The sequence below is a fragment of the Nyctibius grandis genome, chromosome 1, assembly GCF_013368605.1.
Source record: "Nyctibius grandis isolate bNycGra1 chromosome 1, bNycGra1.pri, whole genome shotgun sequence".
Taxonomy (NCBI): domain Eukaryota; kingdom Metazoa; phylum Chordata; class Aves; order Nyctibiiformes; family Nyctibiidae; genus Nyctibius; species Nyctibius grandis.
Genome location: NC_090658.1, coordinates 78,698,430 through 78,725,932, shown reverse-complemented (window position 1 = coordinate 78,725,932; position 27,503 = coordinate 78,698,430). Strand labels below are relative to the sequence as shown.

Genomic DNA, 27,503 nt, shown 5'->3' with positions numbered 1-27,503 from the left:
AATTTCTTCAGGAACAAGGTCATTTATCTGTATGCTGTCAGGAGGTAAAGTACACGCTTCTGAAAGTGCAAAGGCTCTTTGCAGCACCTGCGTGGTGCCTGCAACTCTCCTGATGGCAAGGCTGGAGGCAAAGCTGGTGGTTACAGAGGGAAGCCTGCCCTGCTGTCTCCCTGTAGTCCTGTCAGTGTAGCAGAGGTGGCACAGAGCGGGCAGGACTGTCTCAGAGGGCACTTACCTCCCCCACAAGGCAAAGGAGAAGCAACTACTCTGAGCCTTAGTTGGGTCAATGCCTGAAGCCAGGCAAGCACAGCAACATCCTGGCTGGAGCCCAGGGCACTGGCGCGGGCAGGGAGAGACCCCAGCCCTGGGACATGCGGAGCAGGAGCTGGAAGAGGCAAATTTTCCCACTAACTTCTTACTCCTCAGTCAGGCTTAATGCAAACGAAAGAAGATGATCACTGAGGTACAGCAACGGGAGCCCTTAGGAATCGAGGGCTTTTTGCTCAGTGTTTGTGCTGAAGTGCTCAGCCTTACACTGCGAAGAAAAACAGCGGCAAGATTGCTCTCAGCAACCCAGACAAGAACATTTTAGTGCATAATTATGGATGAGATGCAAGAGGACGAAAAAAGAGGGAAAACATCTGTTCGCATAGAGTTTATTGCCATTCACTTAAGAGACCCATTAAATGCCAGAAAAAGCTATTTATCCTTCTGTTTGAGGCGATTATCCTGCTGCAAATCTCTGTGGCAATTCGCCCCATGATTATTCGAGGAGTGCTGACACTGTGCAGGATACACTCACGCAATGGAAAAAAAAAGCACAGACCTTGCCCACCAAGGCTTACGGAGGGATTTTCAGGAGTGGGGTAGCCAGTGCTTCTCAAGGTCTTTTAACTTACACTTTGATTGTGCTCAAGCTGTCATCCTACTGAACTGCCACATAATGAGATAACAGAACTGCTACATAGAGTCACCTATCTTCTTCGAAAACCCATTTGCAGCAAAATACTACATTATCATTAACAACTGTGGAGAAGCGGGTTGTTTCTTGAAGTCTTTTCCTGGACTTTAGGTGCTTCAGCCCCTTTCTTTCAAAAATTGAAAGGAGCTTTTTTATTCAAAGCACTTCTAAAAGTGGGATTGCTCTTCTTGTAGCCACTGTCTCAGTGATACAGGATGTGAGAAACCCAAATCCAGTTCCTTGCATGCTCAAAGGAGACCAGCTGTCCCACCGGCTGTCCTCGGCTCACCAGGCTGCAAGGCATGTGAGGAGGAGAGGCTCCTTCTCCTTGAAGCCCAACCCTGCACTTGTTTGGTAAGGAGGAAAGCAAGCATGAGGCTCCCTCTATGGCTCCAGCACATTCCCTGAGGGAAGGGTTGTTTTCCAGACCTTCACTTTAGCCAAAAAGCCAACTGGAGGTGCATAGGCAGGTGCTTCAGAAACACCTACAGCTGGCTCAGTTGCTTAATTCTCCAGTGATACAGAAAATAAACAAGCCTCCCCTCCCCTGTTTGGCTCATAAATGCAAGTGAAGTCTAATGTAAGGCTTGGATATCAGCTGGTCAACTGAAACTTTGCAGAAGTTAAATAAAAAGGCAGAAGAGGTGACAGTGACAGGAACGCAGCATGTGATGCACGTGGTGCACATTTACAAGGTGAGAAATAAATATATTGTCCCCATGGTAGGTAGTGGACATGAACACGAATGGAGAAAAGCAATGTGGGACAGTGCTCTCCTAGTGCTCGCTGCTGTCAGTGGTGTAAGACAGTCTCAAAGGAGGAAAAACAAAACACAGGAAAAAGATTCCCTTCAAACTTCTTTTACATTTGGAAATATGATTTTTAGGAAGTTGTTCACTTCCAGAGGTTTCTTTCTGCTTTCTTTTCTCCCCAATCGCTCCTTTTCCTCATTAGGCTGAGTCTGACTCATGTCCACTTTTTCTTCTCCATAATATGTAACTTTGACTTCTTCATTGAGAAAAACAGATGTATTGGGGAAAAATTCCCAGAAAGAAAACAGACCATTTCGGATCAGCCTTAAACGAGTGATAGTTTCTAGTACCTGAGCACCCAGAGGGGCATGTCGGCTCACCAGGAGCCAGGCCAGGCAGCAGGCGCATGGGTCAGGCTGCAGCCCCGCAGAGACTCCCCCCAGGATGCCAGCCCAGGAACAGCTCACAGGGCTGAGGGACCCCAAGTCCCTGCAATGCGAGGACCGGAGGACATTTGGCTACACAAGACAGTAGTTTCCCCTCCAGCCTTTTGGTGGGGGAAAAGCTCTGGGACATGCTGCTATAGCAACAGCTTTGTCTAGGATTATAATCCCTTATTTTTATTAACAAGATCTTCTGGTGTGCTGCTATCTTCACATTTCTATTTCGTCAATGTACTTTTTTTTAAGCCCTCCCCATGACATTTTATGGCCCTAACTGATTCATGGTTATTTCTCAAGCTCTACTGCAGAACCCAAGTACTCCAAGCCTTATAGGTATGTGGGCCCAACAGGCACCCACCTTTCCACTCCCTGAGTTCAGCATCACTGCATTTGCTCTTTGAGATGGTTTGTGGGTTTCTTTCAGCAACTGCTTGATCCAACATCTCCCTCTGGTGGAATATAGGGAATAAAGCAGGATAAAATAAAGCAGCATACAATTTGATAGCTGTAAAAACAATATAACTCTCGGTCCAGGCCATGATGTTCTCTCTAATTACTACTTTTATTCCTAATGAATTTATATGTATCACACCGAAGTTTATCGCAAATCGTAGTCGACTGGAAAAGAATGATAATGAATGGTGAATGCTAATTTTCCTGTATTTTTTCATAAATTTGGCAAATTTGTTTCAAATATAGGCAAAAGCCTATATCGAGACAGTATGTTTTTATGGCTTTGTTTCTGCAAAGAAAATCAACAAAGTTCCCCGTTGCAGAAAACTATTATTTTGCGCTCAAGCTCTAAAATCCATCATACAGCCCATCTACTGTCTGCAATCACAAGGATTGATAGAAATGCCTCAAAATATAATCGTTCCCTTTCCATGCCATAGTTATGCCTTTGAAGTTCCCTGTGAGTGTGACAGATCGATTGCCATCTGCCAGGAGTGCCTATTCAATGTAGATGAGAAAGTGCAGATACGAAGGAAATACTCGAGTACAGTCCAGTTAAGTTTTGTCTGGACACGCATGGGCTTAAGGAACAGCACAAGGATAAAATGCTTGGCGCAGGTGGCAGCTAACTCTTTCTTTAAGGGTGCCTTTCGTCAGCATGGAAAGTTGTGGAGGTTTAATGACCTTCCACTGTTAACCCTCTCCCATGTACGAGAGTGTTTCCCTGACACTTGCTCTGTGTTTCCAGACAAAGACTCTGGAGCCAATGCAACAGCATGGACAGATTTAGGATCAAAATGGAGTTTTGCAAATTCCTCAGATGCCAGTTCAGCTTCAGCTGGAGCTGGGGAGTTAACACAGGCCACATCTTTGCTTCAGCTCCTGGCGAGGCTCTTGGGTGAAGAGCAGAAGCTCAGGGATGGCTGATGAGATATTGCCAAAGACTGACACCAAGGCTGGGCAGCTGAAGCAAGAAAGGACTCAACAGACATCAGCTGCCTAAAAGCCAAGTGGTCAGTGTCAGCGAGCCAGCTTGCAGGCATCGAAACGCTGTGACTCCCCTTTGTGGGTCGGTGTATAGTTGGCGTGGGGCAGCATCACTATGTATGGATGGATGTCTCTTAGAATACTTAAATGTCTAGGGAGAAAAATGAGGGACGGATGTGCAATTATTCCCAAAATATTAGGACATTCTTGGCAAACTGAAAGCTGCTGGAACAAAAAACTGCGGCTCCTTTGTGTAGCATGACCTTAGCAGGGAAGAAGGCCTCTGCAAGAAAGAGTAAGATTTAAAAAGGAATTTCAAGCTAGAGACTGAGGGGGAAGTGAGAAGGCAGAGAGGAGCAGGGGGTCATGATGGCATGTCCTTAAAGATGCCGTTTTGACATCTTTATAACCACAAGTAAGTAAATAAAATAAAGGCCCTTTTAACAGGGCACAGGAGCTGGAGCAATCAGGCTGAATGTATGCCTTTCTATTTGCTATAAATCTAAAAAGAAGATATGGGTCTAAAATGCTTGATTTTTATATAAGGGTATTGAAATAGCAGAGACTTTACAGAAGAAAGATCATTACTGGCTCATTGTAATAGCATGATAAAAATTACATGGAAAAGAACCGAAATAGATCCAGTCCAAATGAGGAAATGGAAAAGGACAGGAACTCTGTCAAATTAAAAGCAGAAACAGAAAGGCAGACTAAAAAGATTTTGAGAAAATAACTTGCTAATAGACAAAAAGCTTCCTCCAACCCAGGAGGAGTGGGGAGCCTGCTGGAGGGTCTGCAGGTGACCATGGTATGGAGTCAGCAGACGATCAGGGTGGCAAAGGAGTTTGAGAGAAAACAAGCCCTAACACAACAGCTAAACAAATTACTTGTGTCTGTGTTGGGCGCAGAAAAGCTTGGTGAAATACCCACCGCAGAGCCATTTGTTCAGGGGATAATGCAGAGAAGCTGCCTCAGATCGAAGAGCCATTAGATGAGGGTTTAGAACAAATAGATGCAATGGACAGTAACAAATTCATGAGAAGCACGTTACTCGTTTGTGGGTTTTTAAGGAATGCTAATGGAAAATTGTTGCACTGTTAGAGCTGGTGTATAACCCTTTACTTAAAACAGCCAAAGAAAAAGATGATGGCACGTGACACTGTTTTCTTTTAAGTGCTCTGAGGGATCTACAGAACCACTAAATCTCACACCCATCACAGGCAAATGGTAAAAGCCATGATAACAGAATAGTTGCAAGGACAGACATGGACTAAGAGGGAAGAACCAGCAGAGCTTTGCAGTGAGGAGCTATGAAGCTGTGCTTCACCATCCTCTTATGGCTTCAGAGGAAACAGTGAGGCTGCAGGCTAGAGCGATCCGCTCGGTATGATCTGCTTAGCTTCTGGAAAGCCTTTAATAACGTCTGTCACCAAGGACTCATAAAGACACTAATCTGGCATAGGATAAGAGGGAAGATCCTCTCATGAGTCATTAACTGCGTATAGGATAGAGAGATGAAGTAAGGATAAATCATCCATTTTTCACAGTGGAGAGAAGTCAACAATGACATCTTAGAGAGATCCATGGTAGGGCCCGTGCTAATCCACGTACCGATCAGTCAGGCAGCAAATGGTGAAGGGGCTCAATCTGCTGGTGCTACCAGCTCATTCTAGGTAGTAAAATGAAAACCGCCTGCAAGGAGCTGCAAAAACCATGTCATGAGCCTGGGCAAAGTGATGGCAGGTGAGATTCAGTGTGGATAACAGCAGAGAAAAACACATGGCTGAGCTGGGAGGAAGACCCCCTCACAACCCAGTCTCAGCAATGGCCTCTGAACCATCTAGTACCATTCAGGACAGATATCTTGTAATTAGGTAGTTCTATTCAGATGTCTGTTAAAAGCTCATTAGTGACTATAAAGCAATTGAATATTAGAAATTATTAGGAAGGGAAGAGAGCTGTCATCAACTAAATACAGGGTTCACCCCCTACCATGAGCACTGTGTGCAGTTCTGGCCCCTCCATCTCAAAAAGGCTATGTTAGGGTGAGAAAAGGTATAAAGGAAGACCAAAGATATGGGATGACTTTATGTGGGTAGCAGCTACCTAAATCAAGATTCTTCAAGGTGGGAAAGAGTCTGAGAGGGAGTATGGTACAGCTTTATAAATTCTAGAAGGGTCATGGAAAATAACTAGTCACCGCTTTTCATAAGATGCAAGAAAGGCGCGTCAAATGACATCTCCAGGTTCAAGACAAACATGAAGGCAAGGAGCTCTGCTCCTGGGCAAAGAAGTGTCTCCCATTATGGAACCTGTTGTCACAAGATGTTGGGGAATACAAAAGCACTGTACATGTTTTCAGAAGCAATCCAACAAATGCATGGAAGATAAATTGTCTGAGGGCCATGAAACACTAAGCTACCCCTCAGCTGAGGAAGACCCTGGGCCAGGAATGGCTAGAAGTGGCTCTCTCCACTGCTGGCCCTGGCCAGAGGTAGGACACCAGACTGATGGGCCTTGCAGCTGTACCTATTTTGACATTTTTATCAACCAGACAACTTTTAGAAGTAAATTCGAAGAAACTCTGCCACCTTGCAGAGCTGAAGTGCACAACCAGAGCTCTGGTTTATCATGGGGCTATGAATACCCCACTGGCATTAGCAGTGTTAGCTACACTGTTTGTTACTTTTTAAGGTTAAAATAAGGTATAAAAATAATTAAGAAAAAAATAGCCCATTCTCATGTTCTTTTTCCATGTATTTTTTCTGTACTGTGTTAGCTGAGGACAAAGCTGCCGTTTGACAAGTCCTACGCCAACACTGCTGCCAAAAGCAGCAGCTCTGCCCTCTCATACTGCTGGAAAGGACAAATGATGGTGGGGGGTGATACAAAATTAGCCACCAGAGCTGAGGAGAAGAGGGCAAGGCTGCTGAAAGCAGGGCTGGCTTAGGCTGATCCCAGGTGCTTATTGACCTATAGTTTAATTTGGTGACGTTTCTTTTGATAGCTGTCCCTTGCGAAGGATAAATGTCCTCAATCCCCCCCGAGAACAGCAGGACTTGGCAGCCATGTCTGAATGTGGCCTTTCTTGGCCCTGTCAGGCTATCTCAAATGAAAGAAAACCCCTCATTTATGAAAGGAAACACTACAGAAGTGACCTTTGCTCCATTATTAGAACTTTATTTATCAGTTCATTTTAATCCTGTGAATTCTTGAAGGATTTTGATTTGTTTTGTAACTGTAAGGACAAAAAGCTAGACAAAAGTGGGCGCTAACACTCTTGAATGAGCCGTTTAAGATCTAATGAGTGGTTTAATCACTAACAGTCAGACCTGTACTTTGATGGTAAACTCCAGTTTTAGTAAGTGACTATCTTCAGACACATCAAAGGGCTTGAATTGCTGAGGAGACTGTAAAGTCCAGCTCAGCCTCTGCCACAGAGTGAGGGTCTGTGCTCTGGTGGCTCAGCTTCCTTAAGGCAGAGGAGCTCGCTCACGTCCAGTTACAGACACATTTGTCTTTGAAGTGTTTATTTAGTCTTAAATGGCTCTTCTCTCCCTTATGAAACTGAAGCTGGTGTTAAAGTCTTTGTTGGTTTGTCACTGATTTTTTTTCATATCAGCTGTTGCAAGGAAAGCAGCCAGTGCTGACACGAAGTAGAAGAGATGCTTGCACTCCCAAACTCACCTTGAAAAATCCTCTTCTGTAGAACACAGGCCATGTCAATGCTGCTGTTTGGGGGGGAAAAGTCATCTGTGTCTGAGAGCAAAATCTGAGGGGCTTGGAGAAAAAAAAAATAGATTTGCAAACAGGTGTGAGAAAAGATGCACAAAACTGGCTCCTATGGGGCAGCTTCCTCTCACAGAAACTTTGTGTTAAGTTCCCTGAGGTGTAATGTGAGCAAATGCAGTGATCAGTGTCATGGACCTGCTCTTAAAATCACACTTGCCTGGTCACTGTGCGTGACAGTGACCTGACTGCTTTCTGTAAGAGCTGACCTGGAGCACTGTAATGCAGCACTGCGTAGGGTTTTCTTTTCCTTGTAAATCACATGGAAAATGGTAAAGTTTGTTAGCAAGATGTCAGGAGCAAGGACAATACTAGATTAGACTTGGTACAAGAGGAGAGAACTAGTTTTTACTGAATCTGAACCTAGCACATCCAATACCCTTTAGATGCAGATGAAGAAATGCTAAATTGATGTTATTGATATTATACTGCAGCAATCTGACCCCTGTTATGTGAAGAATATTTACATATCTTGCCTTCTCCTTAACATGAGGCCAGGAGAAATGCCCAGGGCAGAAACAATGACAGATGGAGGAGAAGGACAGCTGAGCTAATAGGTGAATCAACCCATCATGACTTCCTAAGGTGGCAGCTGGAAGCCAGGTGAGATACCACTGAGCATCTGCAATGGCACAAGCTGTTGTCTTAGGTTTCTTCTATCCAGTAATGGAATAAAAGCCCAAAGCTGATGCTAGGAGATGCAACACTAGCCTGTCGTAAATGAAAAAGGAGCCTCTGGGATTCAAAGCTTGGCCCTCGATGAGGAGCCTTGCAGGGCAGCAATGCACTCTCCCACGAGCCGAGCAGCCTCTTTGGCTGTGCCCCTGTGCACCGAAAAGCCACCGGACCCGTGCCCGTAGTTGTGGACCACCGGGAGCTTAACTCCTCCTTGGCTCAAGACCTCTCTCTGCAGTCTCACACACCACCTGGATGGCCTCAGGCCCACCTTCACCTCGATATCCTGAGCTCCCCGCAGTGAGGGCTCAAGGGAGCAGCATCTGTCAAAGATGTCTTTGGTAGTGCCAGGATCAGGGGAGAGACTCCAGCTTTCCTTTTCCCTGGTTCCCCCTAGGGTTATCCTGTGTATCCCCGGGTAGATGTAAGTTAAGCCATCCCCATCCCGGATGAAGTTTTTCACCCAAGGAGCATGAACCTTGAGTACTTGTCCCCTGATGGGGAAGAGCTTCTCGTCCCCCACCAGCTGGTGGGCTCCAATGCCTGTGCAGTTGACAACAACGTTATATTCGCTGTGCAGCTCCCACAAGTCTGCAACTTTTCTGGTGTGCATCTGGACGCCAGTTGCTTTCAACCTGCAAAAAGACCCCAGAAGTGAGGTGAAAAAGAAACTCCTAAACCCGTATGTAATTATTATGCACATCAGGTAAAAGAGATAGATTGCCTTTAACATACCGACCAAAACCAAACAACAGATGGGACAAAAAGCAAAGAAAATGCCACAGGATTTCTGTTTGTGATTTCATAGAATCATAGAATCACAGAATGGTTTGGGTTGGAAGGGACCTTAAAGATCATCTAGTTCCAAGCCCCCCGCAATGGGCAGGGACACCTTCCACTAGACCAGGTTGCTCAAGGCCCCATCCAACCTGGCCTTGAACTTGGCCTTTGTCTGATTTGGTCTCATCAAAGCTATTTTTTAGCTTGTTTGGGGTGGAAAAGATACAGCAAGTTGATCAATATTAGAGAAGGGTCTGGCATAAGACCCTAGACAGACAGAAAGGTCCTCAAGGGTCTCATTGATTCATTTCTATAACTGTACCAAGCTTTAACAGCTCAAGCAAGCTGAAAAATGTCAGATTTATTCACCAACGTACTTCTGCAAGTGACATCGCTACCATTCTACACCCCTTTTAATGTGCCTATTACAGACTGCCACATTCATTCCCAACTCATTCCCCTGATATCAGGAATCAATAAGTCATCTAGTGCCACGTGCAAAGCCCTGGGGTATCCAGGATGTCCACATAGGCTGGGCAGATGTGGCATGTGACCCCCAGGAGACCCACAGCCTTCTAAGAGCAGCAGCTAAGAGTCACCCAGGGCAGCTCAGAGCACTATACATCCATGTCTGCTCTTCAGCAAAATTCACCCTTTCTTGAGGTTCATCTTTGAGCTCAATTTCAAGCCAAATTCCACCCTGAACTTGCCTGAAGCTTGATAACCTTCCCCGTGGAGTAACGTTGGCATGAGGTGGAGTCACCGCATGCTGTCAGCTGGACCTAGTCACTGTGGTGGTTTTAGCCTGAACAAGTCACTGGGGGTTTTAGCATGAGCAAGTCAGGAGACAGATATACAATGATGATGCACAGCATGGGAAGTCCTGTCCTCTGCAATACTCTGGCAGCTGGCAAAGTGATCAACCCCAATATAAAGGCAGTGGTTTCCCACAAAGCAGTGAGTGAGCTGAGGATCCAGGGCACAGCTGATGCCCTGAAGGCTGGGGTTTGGGTGCAGCAGGATGCTGATGCTGGCTGGGAAGAACTGAGGAGGCCTCGTGCAGCAGCTCTGGCTGGGCAACTTGCTGGGAGAGCTCGTAAGTGTTGTAATTGGGACTCTGCCATCATGGAATAAAAATTACACCAAAAAAACCTGCTGGAAACTCCTGAATTCAGGAAAGTAAGGAGGAAAAAATTCCTGAAGTCCATTTTTGGACCAGCAGGGTGGGCACAAAAACGATTTTCCTTGTGGATTGCCAAGAGAATGGTCTATAAATACTGCTCAGGCCACTAGGGGTTTGAGAATTAGTTACATGTTTAATATGCTCTCACTTCTCATCACCAGAGAAAAGAGAAAGAAAAAGAGCTTGATCATCTTATTAGAATACATCCTTTGAGAAATAAGAAGGCTATTGCAGGAATAAGGAGAGAGCAGAAATCACATGTCAGATACTAAATGGGTCGTACAACTTAGTTGTGCTTCAGCAGAAATTTCCGATTCGGTTAGGCAATGGAACATGACAGAGCATGGGTGCCGAGGAGATGGCATAGACCTCAAATGGCACTGGTGCCACTGGAGTACTCCCAGCTTGGCTGGCTGCTAAAACAAGAAATGTTTTTTCACATTTTGCAGTGAGGTGAAAGGCATCCAAGCAACTGGCCGAGCTGGCAATTTGTACCGCAGTGTCAGTACATGTTTCTTTACTTAACCTCAAATCAGCTTGCAGCCTATCGCTTTCTCTCAAGTGGGGACAGCTATTTGCTCACTTTAGGGGTACTTAAATGGATTAAACGCACATCCCAGGTGTCAGAACGTTTTTAGATCTGCATCCTGACTCTCCTATAGTTCTCCAAAATCCATGTATTTTGGGGAAACTTGGAAATTTGGAAATCGGCAAATTTTCTAACTTTCATGTCAATCCAGGCATGAACTCTGAGGCCATGACTCCTCAGAGTGAGTGCATCACCCATCTTATGCAGACAAACATTTCCTAAAGGTTTGTAACAAGATGATGCTATTTGACCTTTTTTCACCTGACTGGATTAAGAAATGGCTCCAATTGTTGACCAAATTTGAGATGAATTGGTCCAGCTACTTCTTAAGTGCAAAGTCTTCACAGATGAGACATCTTCTCAGACATGCCTGTTATCCCAGGGGTTGGATGTATCTTCAAGAACAGAGGGATATATTTGGGAAGTTTACAAATGAGGAACACCCACACGTTTTGTTAGGACATGGCAGGTTCCCAATGTATCTTCAAGGTCTGGTTGGCCAAGCATGGCCTCTGGCTATGTCGGTCCTAATCCCAGAGGTGCTCCCACTCTAAGCCCCACTGTACAGCCACAGTGGTAGAAAGTGGATATTGCATAAATGGGGCCTTTCACATTTTGGAAAAATGTGGTATTTATTTCTCGTGCTTCTCCCCAAGGAAGAGCTTGCTGCATTTTCCCCAATGAGAAACAGCCCTTTTCCAGTTTTGTTCAAACCTAAGGCTCTCAAGGATTCCCCAGCTCGCCCCCAGTCCCTCTGCCTGGGTTTCTCTCTGCGTGCCCAGCCTGCAGCAAAACCAACCTTTTCTCCAGCCACAGCAGGTAGGGTGGACAGTCACATTTCAGCGTCGTAAAGGCCTGACCAAATTGGTGCTGCGGAAACTTTTGGAGTTCTGCTTTGGACATTGGTTGAAATCCCAGAACGATATCTGACCAGAAAGGTAGCTCTTCCTTGGGAGTGTTTTTAAAGACCTGCCACCTAAAAGGACACAGAGAAAAAGCTGCAAAACTTAGCCACTATTGCTCTGCCATGTTATGTGCCATGGCAATCTTAGCACAAACCCAGGAACTCAGGAACCTGTTCCCGCTCGTCAGTGCAGCTCTGCAAGGTTAACAGCAATGGGGAAACATTGCTGCCTGCTACTGCAACACCCACCTTGTCAAATAGGCAGAGGGGCTGCCACAACCGAGACTGCAGGTGACACGCTGGGGTAACTAAACTGGAGGGAGTTCTTCCAGCTATACTGTATGAACTTCCAGCTGTAGAAGTACAAAGTCCCCTCACACAGCATTCCCACCACGGCTGTGGCCATCCTGGCTGGACCTTCATGCAGGGCCACTTGCACACCTGGTCACATTTTTTTGGGTACCCATAAAGCTACAGGGTGCCCAGCCTCAACACCCCCAAGAAGTGACTATCTCTCTCGATAATGGGCAGCATAAAACACCCCTAACATGCACACACCCTGCTTGCATCCCTATACTTAGTTGCTGAAGCTGGAGGATGCTGCAGTCCCATCCCTATGAAGACTGCCCCTGCTGCAAGCAACTGGTGGATGACAGTACGGAAAAAATCAGTTAATAAAAGACATTTGGTGCTGGCCAGTCTTGAGTGGTTTCTCTGTACGCACCTATGCATGAATTTTGCTTGAAAACACATCGTATCTGAGCAGCTGCAATGCAGTTTCTTGAGAATATGGTCATAAGAGCTACTCCATGAAGGGAATACGCCTGAACTTCAGCAAGGAAAACCTCTCTGCCTGCTCCAGCACATGGCACACGCACACCAAATGCTGCCCTGGGGGGCTATTCTTACCCAGAGACCAGGTGAATGCCAGCCTCGGATGCCTCGCCTGAGTTGCTGATGGCAAAAAGGTAAGTGAAGGTCTCTTTGAACCACTGCTTCTGCACGTGGATTGGTGTGCCTGCATGTGAACAAAACCAAACATGCAGAGAGGGAAAATGCAAAGAGGAGAAGCGTATAGTCCAGCGCCAAGGAGACGGGACAGATGGGGAACGCAGGGCATGGCACTTTTCTTCCCGAACCTCTGTAAATTGCTGCACACCCGGACACGCAGCTGCGTGCGGTGCCATGGGCAACGCCATGGTGGGTTGCACGCACCTGGGTAGGTGTGAGGGATGAGCATCCCGGCTGCGACGTCACTCGTTGTGTTGGGACTGAACTGGTCTGAAAGGACTGTTACAGAGCAGCTGGGGCAAGTCTCCGCAATGCACAGTGCTGTGGACAGGCCGATGACTCCCGCGCCAACCACTGCAACCTTGGGTGCTGCCATGTCCGGGGTGCAGAGCCAGAGGAGAGAGGTACCTGTGTGCATTTGGAAATAACACACCCCATGTCACCAATATCCCTGCCAGACACCCTCATCAGGCTATGAAATACTCAACACAAGATGTAACATAACCTGCTGGGGCAGCTAATGGAAGACTAACTGCTGCACACAGAGAACCAAGACTGAGGTACGGATTAAAAAAATCCTCATAGCCTTTGGTACGACAACTCATTTTTGAAAAGTATTCCAACACCACTACCCCATCCTCAGCACAAGAGCAAAGGGCAAGAGAGCAGTCTGTATGTACAGCACTGGTGTTCGGGCTGTAGCAATCTGGGGCAAGGCTTTTTCAATAAAACCCGAGGGCGTGAGGCACCTGTCAAGTTTTCCATTGTGTCAGGGGCAAAAGTGTCTTTGGAGCTCTTTGAGCTCCAACCCCATGAGCAAAAGGGTTGTTCGAACATCAGGATCTCCAGCAATGAGGTCTGTCACTGCCTGGGCAGCAGAAGCAAATTGCACAGGAGGCAAAATGGTTATGCAGAGCAAAGGGTCCAGCGCATTGTTGAATATCTTTTTCTTAACATGCACCTTAGTTCCCATGCTGTGCAGGGCTCCCCCTCTGACCCTGAGGACTGGGTTACCTGCTTAGCTCTGTTCTAGAAAACGTGAGTTTTAGCTATTAAACACAATGCGTGGCTTCACAGGGTACAGCCTGGCTGTTTGTACTCCTACATCCAAAAACTGTTTGGGCCACGATGCCTTGGTGGGAAAAGTGTGGGAAGAGGAGCCACCCTTACCCTGAGGGATTTTGTGCCCCTAGTGACCTCAGGTCTCCAGCCCATCCTTGGCCCCTATACCTGCCAGCATGACCCACTGCCTCGGACAGATTGGTGGGCATCCAAGGCTGCCATGCTCTCCCGGCAGCACGCTGTGGTCTCCAGGAGCCAGCCAGCCTCGCTGCCCCAAGAGCCTGTATATTTGCCTCTATCTGCCTTACTTTATAACCTGCTTTATGTCCCGGAGCAGCTCTACTCCTCACCATCTTCAGCTGCTGATTGCTACCTCAGAAGGTGCAGCATCTCTATTTTCCCTTGTCTGGCCAAGTTTCAGAGCTTGGCGCCTGCCCTGGTGAGACACCAGCCTACGTGCCTGGCCACAGCCAGCTAACAGGTCTCACAGCAGCGGAGGCACGAAGCACAACTGAACCGTGCAATTGGTGCGCCCTGCAAATTCCCCGAAGCCAGGAACTAAATGGGCCCAAAAGAGACTGGGCAAGCTCAGAGGTGATAAATCCTTCAGCGGCTTGGAAACAGGCAAGTTGGGGTGCACCTGCTGCCTCAGGCCCTCCTTCAAGGGGTTACTGCCAAAAGCTGAGCAAGGATGTAGGGGGAGAATCGCCTTTGCCTATGGCTCTGAAGTTTTCCTGGAGTATCTACCAATGTTCACTCTTGGAGAGGACACTGAATGATATGGACCTTTGGTCTTGCTCTCTTATGGTCTTGCTTTCTCCTATGGGACTCGCTCTTCCTTGACATCCTTGACTGTAAAAATCCAGCCTCACTAATTGCTTTCCAAGAACCTTTTCTGGAAAGCAGTGCCCGCAGTTAAAAGGGCGGGCTGATTTCCCATCTTCCCGTGGCTTTTGGCATCTTTGATGTAAGTTTAGGCACAACAGACTCTGTGGGATTATGATAGGTCAGGTTTATTTATGAGATCCTTGCTCATAACTCTTCACACATCTTCTCACTTACCCCTGAGGTTTTACTACTTCAAATTTGATGTCACTACTATGTAGGAAGGAAGAGAGGTGCAGGCACTGTTACTCGTCATTGTATTCCTCCTGCATCACAGCCAAGGTTTGTTACAGCCCCTCTTCTTACTCTCAGCGCGCCACTTACTTTCTTCCTGTTAATTATTACATCTTCTTTCACAAGCTGACTATAAAAGTGTCCACACAGCGGGGAAAGAGGACGCAGGGGTAAAGATGAACCCAGAACCGCTGGCCTGCATCCCTGCCACCCACAAACCCAATCTGAAAAAATGCTGATTTGAACGGGAGCTGCACCCCTCGGCTCTACCATTGCCCCAGGCTGCCTCAGCCACCGGCATTGGGAATGCCTGCGGAGGGTCAGAGCATGGACAGTGTATGCTTCCCCACCAGAGTCTCCAGCATATTTAGTACTGGTAACTGTTATTAAAAAAAAAAAACACAGAAAAGGAAAAAAAAAAAAGAGTAACAAGAAATTATGGGAGTTTTAATCATGCTGAAATTACCTTTGTTAGGAAAAGGTCTCTAAAGGGAAAGGTCTCTCTGAGAAAAGCCTCTAAACACATTTTTATTAACAAAATAAAATTTTGCATCTGGTACATTATGCATCTGCCAGAGATGTGCTCTCGGTTGCCCTCACTGCTCTTGTTCGCTGAGCTCTTGGACAGTGATGGAGATTGAATTTCCTGACTGACCTCCCCGCCGCTGGGGAAGAAAAGTGAGCTGCGGCTCGGCGGAGGTTCAGGTTTCACAAGTCTTCCCAGTTTGGATGGGATTTTCGCAGATGAGCCAGTTCGATATCAACTGATCCCAATGTTGCAAAAGCCAGTGAGGGTGGGAGGGGGCGGCTGGCAGTGCTGGAGCCTGCAGGAACGGCTCAGAAGGCCATGACAGGCACCCGCTGAATGCACTGTGTTTCTAGCACTTACACCTGCAGGAGCACATCAAACCTTTATGTGCTAATGTGCCAAAAATTACCCGGGTGCAAAGCAGAGGCTACACACAGCTTGTGTCAGCAAGCACAGCTCGGGCTTTGCAGAGCCACTGACACCACTACGAGCACAGGGCTCACCTGCGGCTCTGCCCTGGCAGCACAGCCTGCCCCAGCTGGGAGCCCTGCACCTTGCTGGGACCGCACAGGAGGAGAAACTATTTTTTAGCTGATGTGACAGGCCAGCTTAGTGCCAGCTGGGAGGGTGACACTTCTCACCCCCTCAGACTGCCTTGTGCTGAGGGTTTTGCAAAAATCAGCATTTAAAAGGCAAATCAGTTGCAATAACTGGTGGAGAGGGAGGAGAAGTGTGTCAGGTACTGTTTAGCTTCTTGTCCTTTCTTGGTGTCCAAAGAATGGGACAGAGGCCAGACAGAGCCACCTGGAGTCGTAATTCCCCAGCAAAGCGGATACCAGCTGCCTGACGTGGGCTTTGTCCCCCTGCCACCCTCCTGCTCCTCCCAGGCCAGAACAAATTATTTTCCAGAATATTGCAATGTTTTGTGATGTGACTCAATCTTCCAGCTCCAGCAGCTGAGAAGACAATGTCAGCCTCGTGTGACGCAAGGGGGCCCTGATTCTTTCTTGCCTCACATAGCTGTGTATCACCACTGAGTGCCACTAACCTTCAGCCTTAACATCATTCTAGCAGTGGATAAAGTGATCAATATGGACAAATACACTTGTTCCCAGCACACGTACGTGCACACACACAGGAACATGCACACCCACTGCCAGCTGCAGCCGGGGCCTCTTGGCCCGTGGTCCCTCCGGGCTGCCCCTCAGGCTGTGACAGACCCTGGGAAACCAGCATCCCTCAGCTGGAAGAGCTGCATGAATGCTACCACTTTGCCATCTCTGCGTTGCAGGCACGGCCCCTTGCCATACCCTTTTCCCTCCATGGCCCACCTCCGCGTGCGTGCTTCCCTGGCAGGCTGGACATTCTTTGCTTGTGTCGCAATCCAGCTGACCTACCCAACTAAGCGTATTTACACGCCCAAATGAACAGATGAAAAAGCCCAACTGATCTGTTGACCAGAAAATGTATCCACAGGAAGTAACTAAATAAATCCAAAACCTGTTACATTTGAAGTCCTGTGTTGTTTTTTTAAACTAACTCACCATATCTAAGTGCTGAAACATTTTTTTGGATCACCTGAAGCCCCTGGTACCGGGGACTGAAGGCACCCGCCTTTCCGAACTGCCGGAGGGGCTCCTCGTCCACCAGGGTGGCTGTGCCCACCATCCCCATCTATGCCTGACGTGGAGCGCTGTCTCCCTTCCTTTTTTTGCAGACCACTCTTTTGTTTATTCACTTCTCCAATTTACAAGCACCCTTGGTTTTGCTCCTCTTCACCTGATTCCAGAGAGGGGTTTTGCCAGGCTCTTTGCTAAAGGTACAGATGCTCACAAAGCTTGATCCATTCCTGGGGGTTTGCTGAGGAGAGGCCCCTGATATTGGCCTTTTGACTCTGGCCCGATCCCTTTTCTGTCATTTGGGTGGCTCTGTGAGAAGTACATAGGGGGGCTCCCACAGGAGGAAGGCGAAGATGCTCTCTTCACTGAACAAGGATGCTCGAGGCTCCTTGGGATCCCCTCAGCCTCTCTGCTGGGTGCACTTACAGCATCACTGCCCCAAAGCAGGTGTCTCTGAGCCGCTGTCACAGAGACCCGAGGCTACCAGGGAAGCCTGGACTCCTCTTTCAGATATCTGTTTGCATATGCATGCACAGACAATACCTCCTAAAGGAAGGTAGGTTATACCCACCCTATAAGCTACCAACAATAGTAAACTCCACCAGCAGCACCTACACAGCAAGCAATACTCTTGTTTTTCTCCAAAACCAGAGAGGTCGGCGCTGCCTGTTCCTCACGGGGCACGAGTTGTTGAGCCCATTGCCTCTCTGTGCGGGGAGAGGGGGGACACGGGAAGGAGCTGAGGTTCAGCACGCCCCTACAGCAGGGATCTCACAGCCCCGGCCAAACCCTGCGGCTCACTGCTCACACCACAACCAGCCCTGACAGCCACCGCGTTTTTACTGCGCTGCCGCCTCTGTGTGTGGCCTAAACCCCCCCGCCTGAGCCGAAGGAGCTGGTTTGTGCCCCGTGGAAGGTCCCTGGGGCAGCGCCACCTCCCCACGCAGCCCCTGCGGGTGCCTTCCCCGGCCCTCGGCAGCAAAAGGGCTCTGTAACCTCACATTGCCCTCTTCAACTGGAAGTACGGTCTGAGAACAAAAAACAAGCGGGGAGGGAAGGCAATACCTGGTGAGGAGGAGGCGCCCGGTCCCGCCTGGAAGAGTCGCCCTCCTGGAAAGCGGAGTGGGAGCAGAGAGAGCGCGTTGCCGGGGCGGGACAGGGGCTGCCAGCAGCTCCCCTTCCCCAGGGAGGCTCCCCGAGCGCCCGGATCAGCGTCCCTCTGCTAAAGAAGGAGCTGTTTGTGCCCGGGCAAAGGCCGCCTCCAGCGCTGGCACCTCTCCCGGGAGAGCCCGGCAGCCGCGCATTGGCCCTGCCGGCACCGTGCCCTTCGCCGCCTGCCAGATAACTTTGTTCCTTGATGAGCCCTCCTCTGGGAGCTCACGGGGCCCCGCTGTCCTGCACAGAATATATTGTCTTTTTTCCCTCTCTTACAAGCAATTAATTATGTTCTGAATGTTTCCGAAGGTGCCTTAAGATGACCATAGTGCTTGAGCCATCATGCCAGCAGTCAGGATGGCAATAACGCAGCGTGTCCGTGGGCTTGGTCATTTCAGTCACCACAGGTCAATGAAGAACGAGTCCCTGCTAAACCGCAAACGCCTGTGAAGCACAGCCAGGCAGGGCTGTTTGGATCAACCTTCTTCATCAGAAAAACACAAGTTTGTCAAAAACAAACCTGCCTGCAGGCTTGCTAGGATGAAATTGTATATCAGGGTTTCTTGGCTCCAGGGCATTTGCCATTGGCAGGACATTTTGGCTAATATTTGACTGCCAGAGCATTTGTCCCTATATACAGTAACAGTGTGTGCAACACGCCACCAGCTGTTCTCACCTCCCAACCTAGCTGTGTTCTTAAGTGGTAAAACTAAAGCCATGATATATTACACATACGTAATCACTGATCTTTTTAGAGGCATAATTTTCAGGGTTTTTTCCTTTAACAGTGAAAGGAACAAGGAATAATTCTGCCAAAATTACAGTATAGCTTCTTTTTTCTGAATGTTTTGAGAAGATAATGAAAAGAGGGTATTGAATAAGACAGGGAAGGAGGCAGAGGAATGAAGGCTTGCTTGTTTAAAAAATGAAATTGGTGGTGGGCTCAGTGTATTGATTGTAAAACAGAGTATTGTAAGTAATTGCAGGATATCTGCAATATTTTTCGAGAGAAGCCTTTGATGGAAAACTTTCCTCTTTCAAATATAAACAGAGGTCGCAGTGCCAGCTAAGATTAAAATTGTCTGCTATTTCTCCTCCCAAGATTCTGCTTCTTGTTGCTTATAACTTTGCCAAATTTGAACAATTTGGATTGAAATTTTCTGTGTCGGATGTTTAGGCAAGGTTGAATGTTTCAGGGAATTCTTAGTGTGTCTTTTCCTGAGAACAACATTCAGGAAATTCACGCTGGTTTGTGATACCAACTCTTACCATAATTTAATTGAGAAACTCTTACTCCTCCATGGGCTGAAGTATTTTGGAAGGGTGAACACACTGTGCCTTGTCATATTTTAGGATGAAGGAAGAGCTTGTTTGTCAACTCTTTCTATGTAATCTAGATGTGTGACTTCTCACCACAAATGAGGTATGGAGGCATCTATATGGGGAATAAATTTAAACTCTTCAGTGCTGCCATTGTCTTTCTTACCTCTGCTCTTCACTAAAATTAACAGCACAACATACAGCCTCTTTGGGCTAACTCCCAGAGCCCTGATTAACTGAAGATCAGCCATTCTGTATTGAGGCTTCAAGATATGAGAAGTTTTTTGCTACAGGTGTTGGTGTTTTCTCGTGAAAGATGGGAAAAAGCACAAGGAAGGAAAGCAGCTCTGCCTAACAGCCCAACTGCTCAAGACCCCCTAGATGTTTGTGTATATATTATTCCGTGTATTGTGCAAAGTATGTAATTTTGAACTAACACATTGGCTAAATAGTATTCCAAGTGCAACATTCACCTATCTGTATTTGAAGAACGCTGCTGACAAACTGTATGATAGTGGCTATTGTATCCTTTGACTGAGTGCAAGTCATGATTTGGTCACTCAAGAAGAGAGTGCCAGGCTTCTGGCATAAAACAAACATAGCCCTGATCGTATGTGGAGTTGTTTCTGAACAATGGCCGCCAGTGGCATCCCAGCACACCATCAAGCCAGCTCAAACAACACTTAAGAAGTGTTTCCCTTTACCTGAGCATTCCCTTTGCTTTGCGTACTCTCTTGAAAAGAGCAATAATGATAAGCAGCAATGACCTCCGTGAACACAGCAGTGCTGACCTGTTTCTGATCTTGTGAATGGCATGGATCACTTCTCTGCTACTTCTTTAACCAGTTCAAAGATCAAGTCAAGCATCAGTGTCCACGTCAAGTTACCATTTCAGCAAAGAGGTTAAGCTGCTCCTCATTTTGCTGTTTTCCCATTTTATTTACTTACTTCTGGGGGAATTCTCTCAACATGAGGAAGATACCGACAGTACTGACATTCTTATTGAAAAGGTTTGTGAAAATATTTACTGAGAGATTGCCCATTTATCCCTGGTTCTTTTGCTATGTTCCTGATCACCTCAGTCAAAATTGCCTTTCATTCTCATCACTGGCAAAGAGACTGTGGAGAGAATCTTCACAAGGATCATCCCTTGGTGCTGTTTTTTTCTTATTCCTATGCAAGTCAGTTCATCTCCACACAGAACAATATGAGGCAACGTTAATAATTAGACGCCTGTGAGCACTAATTCAGCACTCCGTGGCTGGATCCTACTCGTCTGCAACAAACACCCAAGCAGTATCCAAGCCTGTGTGTTAGACAGGAATGCAGAGAGAGAAGAGTTGGTTTGCCACTAAATGAAATATTCCCCATTACTTCTGATTATTCATAAACCTAGGTTAGCAATTTCTTTGAAAGAGCTGGTTTTGTGTACAAACCTCTCTGTAGTCATTTTTATATGTCAGTCATATTAAAAAAAGGATACTTCCTCATTTGAGGTATATACTTTTTAGGCTTGATTTTTCTCAGCTTGATTGAACTCAGTGCTCTTGAAATCAGTATATCAGGGATGATTCACATTTCTCAACTTCAGCAAGCAAATATTTGAACGATTAGCTATGGTTACTTTCAGGGAGGAACCTAAATCACCTGGCAAGGTGATAAGGCCATTAAAACACCAACGATGAAGTGAAGTGATGGGTGTAACCTGATCAGAAACATAAGATAAATAAAATATGCATGGAAAATTGAGTCATTTGCACTAATTTGAGATTTAAGAGAAGTGGAGAATAAATAGGTTCCTAAGAAGGGCTAAGAGGACAAATTACAAAGAACGGGCTAGAAATTGCTGCAATTTGCGTTTTCCTTGCACTGTCTGCCCACTCCAATTCCTGCATGAGGAAGTTACGGTTAGTTTTCACATCCACTGAATACCAAGTGGTTACAAGTTAATGTTTTGTAACTCCTATAGTCAACTACTCTCTTTTTTGATCAACTCATGCCCATTCTACAATATCTGCAGCTATTTTTGTCGCTACCGAACTTGTCTGAGGGACTACTGCCTCAGCCATCTCACACAAATAAAGTCAAAAAAGAACCATATTCTTCCCGCAACTGAAATGCAAAACATGTCACATTTTAAATGCACATTTTGTCATAGTCACCACCTAACACATTACCCAAACCTTGATTGACACCTGCAAACACAAACAGGAAAAAGGCAGGTAGGTGACACTTGTCAGCCTAAACCACGCAGAGGTACTCTATGGGTTTCCCTGCAGGAGGGATCTCCGTGGAACACCAAAGCACCAGCCCAGCTCCTACAAGGGACCACGTACCAAATGGAGTGTTGGTGATTGTTAGGAGTTCATTAAATTATGTAAAGGTGTAAAGATAACATGTGTTTGACTTTATTCTTGCACATAATTGCAGCTAATAAATACACATTAAAAATCATTAACATATATTGTACTAAACCCACATATTCTAGGCAAACAAACTCCTTCCCATGAGTATATACTTCCCCCATGTTACCAAAATGCACACTCCACCTGGTACAGAATCTTGTACAAAATTATTAGGTTACCAGTATATAGATGTGTTCTAACTTTTCTTCACTAGAGGTGTAACAATGCAGATACTGCTTGACTTCATTTACTAGAATTTTTCCTGATAAAATAAAATTGTTCTTTTGTCAACACTGATCTTCTCTTTTTTTTTCTTTTTTTTTTTTTTTTTAAATCTTTGAGTTTAATTTCTCCCCTATGAGTCTATTGTGGGATTCAGACAATCATCTTTAAGATATGTCTGTACAAGGGTACAGGATGAATCCCAGACCCTCCTTTCTGCAGCCACAAATGCCTTTCTGGCATCATGCCTCCATGGTGCAAGTGACCTTGCATTTTGTAAGCCCTTGCGAAAGGCACTCACAGGCCTTGCATGTTGCTGAGGCCAACGCTACAGAGGCTTCCGAAGTGACTGCACATAAGGAGTTGGTAAAAATAAGCTGCGAAATATACAGAGCTGGGATGACAGACCATCTTCTGCTCCCACAGAGCCCTTACACAAACCCCCTCAGCTTTCGGGCGGGATTCACTCCCTTGTTCAGACATTCATAGTACCACCCAAAGCATCTGACGGACTGCACATAATTTGCATATTTTTTCTAAATAGTTGTTTAAACTACAGAAATATACACAAAGAAACTGAAGTGAGCTATTAAAAGTAGAAAATACATCTTTTCCCATGGTTTTAAAATACAGATTCAAAATATCAAACGCATTTACTTACTATTTTTCCTTAGTTCTCATTAAACTAATGACAATTGCTCTCATTCCTATATCTAACCCAGAAAGTATGTCCTTAGCAAACTGCAAAACTGTCTAATAAAATATCAAATTTAGGGCAAAAACATTTGTCATTGTGCAACAGTGAGTAGCAATTAAGACAGATAAGAATTCTAATCCAGAATCTCATAAAACCATTATATAACTCCAGAGACATTGATCAGCACAATATATTTGCACTGAGATAGAGATGACAAACACAAAAATACAAGAACTTAAGGACTCAGATAAGAAACTATGAAAAGGAATTCTTTTTATGAGAAATGAGAGGAAAATACGCCCCACAGGAATAGAAGCATTTGTTCTCAAACTCTCCTGCGAGAGGTTTTAGATAATCTATGAATATTTAAGAGAAACAAATCAACTCACCCTGTTACATTTACAATGCATGACTAGTGTTAAATATATTTTGTCCATATGGAAAGAATAAGCAAACAGAAATGCTAGAGACATATAGACACATGCTATTTTCTTTTTTACAGTAATATGCTTCCTCAGATTACAGGATACCCCAAGGCATCCTTTAAGCTATTCATGCATAAAATCACAGAATGTGTACCTGTACATCAATAAACTTTTTATTTCCAGGGAAAAAAGTAACATCATTAGTTCAGGGAAATTCAGGTCTCATTTGAATTTCAAAGACCAACTACCAACTGACTTCAGTGACAGGAGGAACTGGCTTTCAGGGTGAAAAGCCATCAAGCTACATTGTGTTTTAGAATCATCACTAAGTTCTAGCCTGTAAGGATTGTTCAGTATTATTGTGCATTTCAGTTTTTGCTTTTTTTTATTTTTTCTTTACATTATGTATATCGATCTCAGATGACAAGGTCCTGAATCCCTCAAGGCAAAGGAACACACAACATGCATTGCCTGTTCTTAGCCGGGTAACGCCCAAATCAGTTATTCAGAAGGTAAGGAAGCAGAAAAATTAATTTTAATTGTTATTTAGTACCTTCTTAGAAATAGACTGTACTGTCCCCAGCACTCAAGACTAAAGAGTTTAAGATAGGACCTTGTACTAATCAAAGAGGTAGTATCAGTGTGCAAGAACCCCAAAATAATGCAATTACTTGGAGCTCTGCATGGGGGGAGGGTGGCTGTAATGTCAGATGGCACCAGTTTAATTCCTTGTTAGGTTTATTGCACGATGTTTTCTTTTTTTGCATGGTTAAACCCTTGTTTAAGGCAGAGCATGCAGGGTTTGGCAACAGATCTTGCAGATAAGGAGAGTTATTCTGTTCTGGGAATAGAGGGCGATCTGAAAGTAGTGGAAGAATACTAGGTCTGCTCTTCAGCAAAATAAAAAGCCACAGAGTGTGAGTAATCTTATCTTCAGTCATCAAAGTATGTATTCAAGTTGTTCTCTGAATAATGATGGGATTACTCATGTGGGTAAGGTTAAGCACATGCTTTTGCTGAACTAATACATCTGGACAGAAGCCATAGTATTCTATGCTGTTCTCTTCAGAGGTTTTCTCTGCAAATACTGTAATATCCACAGAATTGAAGGGAGCCTAAAGATCCCTTTCCGCTTCCCATGTAATTATCACACAGAAACTCCTTGAACTTAAACTTACTGATTTTTGCTTGCTTCAAAGCATGTTAGTCCTCATATAGGATATGATTTTATCCTAAAACCAGGACCAAAATGCTACTTGACACTCTATGACAGTGCAGTGAAGAAAAAAATCTTTTATAAGGGGATATAAATCATTATTCTGGTTTCAGAAGTCATTGAAACTAATATGACTGTGCAGATATAATTGAAAAATGTGGCCATTAAGCTCTACAGCATATAGAATATTTATCTACAGTAATATATATGTCTCGTTTTTGGGTACATGGCAAAGAAGTAAACAAGGAAGACTTGTTTTGATGAGAGTGTACCAGCTAGCACGACAGTAGGTGCCTAAGATGAGAAGAACTCTGATTTCAAACCAGGGATGACAGGGTTCACTCAGCACAGGCATGAGAGGGCTGTCTGATCCTCGATACGCAGAAGGTGCCTGTGCTGCTCCCCTCAAACCAAGGGTGGACAAGCAAAGAGGATCCTCAAGCAAAGAAGAAACCCCCAGTCTGGAGGCAGACTGAAAAAGGGGAGGTGGGACAGAAAGTCATAAAAGTAGCAAACAGGAAGATGCATTCCTATCTGTTTTCTGTGGTCCACAGTTGTAAGGCAGAATCACTGCACCAGCAAGTAAGTGTTGATGCACACAGGAGGTGTAGCAACAGTGGGACGTTTACAGACACTTTGACTAAAACTACTAGAGTAACTGGTAACTCTTCTATTGATCAGTGTCCTCCAGCTACTATTTTTGAAATTATATTTTTCTAACTGATTTTGTGTGGTACAAGGAAAAAATGACCTACAGACAGATGATCTATGAGAAAAATGTGTGTAGATACTGTGTCTACTAAACACTCATTAATAACTAAGTCCACCTCTGTGCAGAGAGCCTGAATAAGACCCATATGCTGTTTATTCTTTTCCACTGAGGACTGAGAAGGCCTTGATGGAGGCATTTGGCCAAGTTGCTGGTGCAGCTCTTAAATGTTATGAAGAATCTGATGCTGGATCTGAGCTGAAATAAGTGAGAAGGATGAGCACTGAAATAATGGTCTGGAATGAATACGACTTTCAGAGGCATCAGGCATTTTAGTTTTACCTAAACTAAAAAGAACTTACTGAGACAGCAGTAGATCCAGTGAACAACTTTTTCTAAACCACTAATAAAAATATATTTGCCATTCAACAGAATGAATAGTATACAAACTATTTGCACATTTTGCAAACTTAGTATTATTTTTTCAGTCAGAAGCTGTTCAGAATACTTTCCTTTGTTAGCAATGGCACCTTTTCTAATAGAAAACTTAAAAAAAAAAGAATAAATTAGTTTAGCTTTAAAATTATTGATAGGACTTCATGCAATGTTAAGGCTTCTCTCTTGAATTATAACCGTCTGTTTGAGTTTACCGTGTTTTGAAGTCTCAAGCCTGTAACTGTCAGCTGCAACAGGACGAGAGCAAACAGGGCACTTCATGGTGAGTTTACAAATCTAACTGCAGAAAATGTGAAGCAAAGAATTGGCATATTTTTTACATATGTGTAATCAGGCAGGTTCCAACATTTAGAGTAATTATTCCAACTGGTCACAGCAAGTCAGGTAGGTTTTCTAAAGTCTGGGTAAGTTTGGAAAAGGACCTAGAAATCATATAAAATTTTCTGCAGTATCTCAGTCACATGGAAAAGGTTTCATATACTTGCTCTATTGAAAAGGCAAGACTGGATACAAAGTAAAAGGCACAGATATTATAGAACAGTCACATTTCTTGAATAAAAAGATCTTATAAATTAGATAATGATTAAAATTGGAAACAGCCATTTTGCTGTTGCTTTATTTCTCAGTGCTGGCCGTTTCTTGACCAGACATCTCTATCTTTTCTAATGCCGCACCACTGTGTGCTGGAGGGGTCTTTCCTGAACAGCTTTTCTTGTTTCTTCCGATTTCTGTGGCTTCCACCAAAGTATTAGTCAATGGTTTTCCCAGTGTTTCTGGAAGCATTATTGTTAATACTCCACTCAGAAGAGCCATGATTCCAACAAGCAACTAGAAGAAATAAACAGTAGCTGTAAAGGTAGAAATGTGTTTCAAGTTATGCATATCTTTGATCTTGTTTGAGAGCACATTTAAAATAAAGCACAAGGAACCGTGATGTAAAGCAAAGATCATAAGTCTTAAATGTTGACTGTATAAAAGATTTGCCTTTTTTTGTTGCATAAATGAAAGATTGTGCAGCAGAATTAGTGAAGAGCAAGTGAAGTGTTTTATTCCACAAGGGATTAATACAGCGCAAGTGGGAGTAATTCAGTTTTGAGAAAACAATACATATCTCTTCATTTGGTATTTCTACTATCAGGTATGTATTTAAGAACTGATTCTAGGATTGCATACATTTATTTTTACATGCATGTTCACAGAGCTACAATTTCCCTCCCACCCGTAATCTCAATTCTCACTCCAGCTCCTGAACCCATTCCCCCTGTACCCGTCTCCCTGTCCTTCCTGCACACAGCCACGTCAGAATTTCTCAGCATGGCTCATTGGCCTAGAGCCACAAAAGTGCACATCCCTGCTTAGGAGAGCTTTTCAGCAGATAACGAGCTAGCTCTCAACAGAAATATTTTGCTAAACTGCAGTTTCAAAGATCTGTAAGGGGTGCGGGCATCCACTGACAATTGCACTGGGATCACATCTTGGATTTGTTTGTGGTGTACGCAGTTCCCTAATGACAGCTTACTTCAGCACGAGTGGTGCAAGGCTCAGGATCATGTGGGGTAGATGCAGAAGCCCACACTTGCTCCAGGAGTATCTTTTCCTTCCCTTCACTTCTGTGCCTTGTTCAATGAGAACAATTCACACTTTCCTCCTTTGAAGTACAGAACAGCATTAAAACCCTGACATTCTTCCAATGCCAGGTTATAAATGACCCAAATCACTCTTGATAGAAATGCTTCCACACAGTACATCATGCCTGGCCTCGGTGTTTTTCCATTTTATGACTGCACACTTTGACACTGTATTATCCTTATCTTGCCCTATGCTGATTCTCAGGTCTGTCCTGTTTGTTTAATACTTTCTTTCCAAGTGTGAGAGAGAGCATTTGGAATTACTATGCCTATGTCTCTCACACAGAGCTTGAGACAAGAACTGGCCAGCTACCATCTGCATCTAAGCCAGACTTTCTCGTTAAGTCAGAAAGGTGCTTTAAAATTTGTAATTCTCCGTTGTAACCTTGAACTATTTTCATGCAAATGCACTGT

The 27,503-nt window shown here is 45.0% G+C and overlaps 2 protein-coding genes across 3 annotated transcripts in view; both read right to left on the bottom strand.

Moving 5' to 3' along the window:
* Positions 1-642: 642 nt before the first annotated feature.
* DDO (D-aspartate oxidase) lies at positions 643-18,105 on the bottom strand. The gene is made up of 5 exons (XM_068398529.1): positions 17,922-18,105; positions 12,732-12,935; positions 12,426-12,534; positions 11,412-11,588; positions 643-8,695 (listed from the first exon to the last, which is right to left on the bottom strand). The coding sequence occupies exons 2-5, from the start codon at positions 12,901-12,903 to the stop codon at positions 8,128-8,130; spliced, it is 1,026 nt and encodes a 341-aa protein (XP_068254630.1). The 5' UTR covers positions 12,904-12,935; positions 17,922-18,105; the 3' UTR covers positions 643-8,127.
* A 3,638-nt stretch (positions 18,106-21,743) lies between these two features.
* SLC22A16 (solute carrier family 22 member 16) overlaps positions 21,744-27,503 on the bottom strand; it is a 42,255-nt gene continuing 36,495 nt past the window's right edge. The window contains exon 8 of one of the 2 annotated variants that reach the window (XM_068413212.1): positions 21,744-26,289. In XM_068413212.1, the coding sequence (XP_068269313.1) occupies positions 26,077-26,289 (213 nt within the window). In that variant the 3' untranslated portion in view covers positions 21,744-26,076. The remainder of the gene's footprint in view (positions 26,290-27,503) is intronic. The other variant, XM_068413247.1, reaches the window with a different exon arrangement.

Excerpts from the sequence above, each read along its gene's own strand:
- DDO (XM_068398529.1), bottom strand. The coding sequence starts at position 12,903 with ATGGCAGCACCCAAGGTTGCAGTGGTTGGCGCGGGAGTCATCGGCCTG. Across the intron at positions 12,535-12,731 it reads CATCCCTCACACCTACCCAG|GCACACCAATCCACGTGCAG; the intron begins GTGCGTGCAACC and ends GTTCACATGCAG. Across the intron at positions 8,696-11,411 it reads CTGCTGTGGCTGGAGAAAAG|GTTGAAAGCAACTGGCGTCC; the intron begins GTTGGTTTTGCT and ends GTCTTTTTGCAG.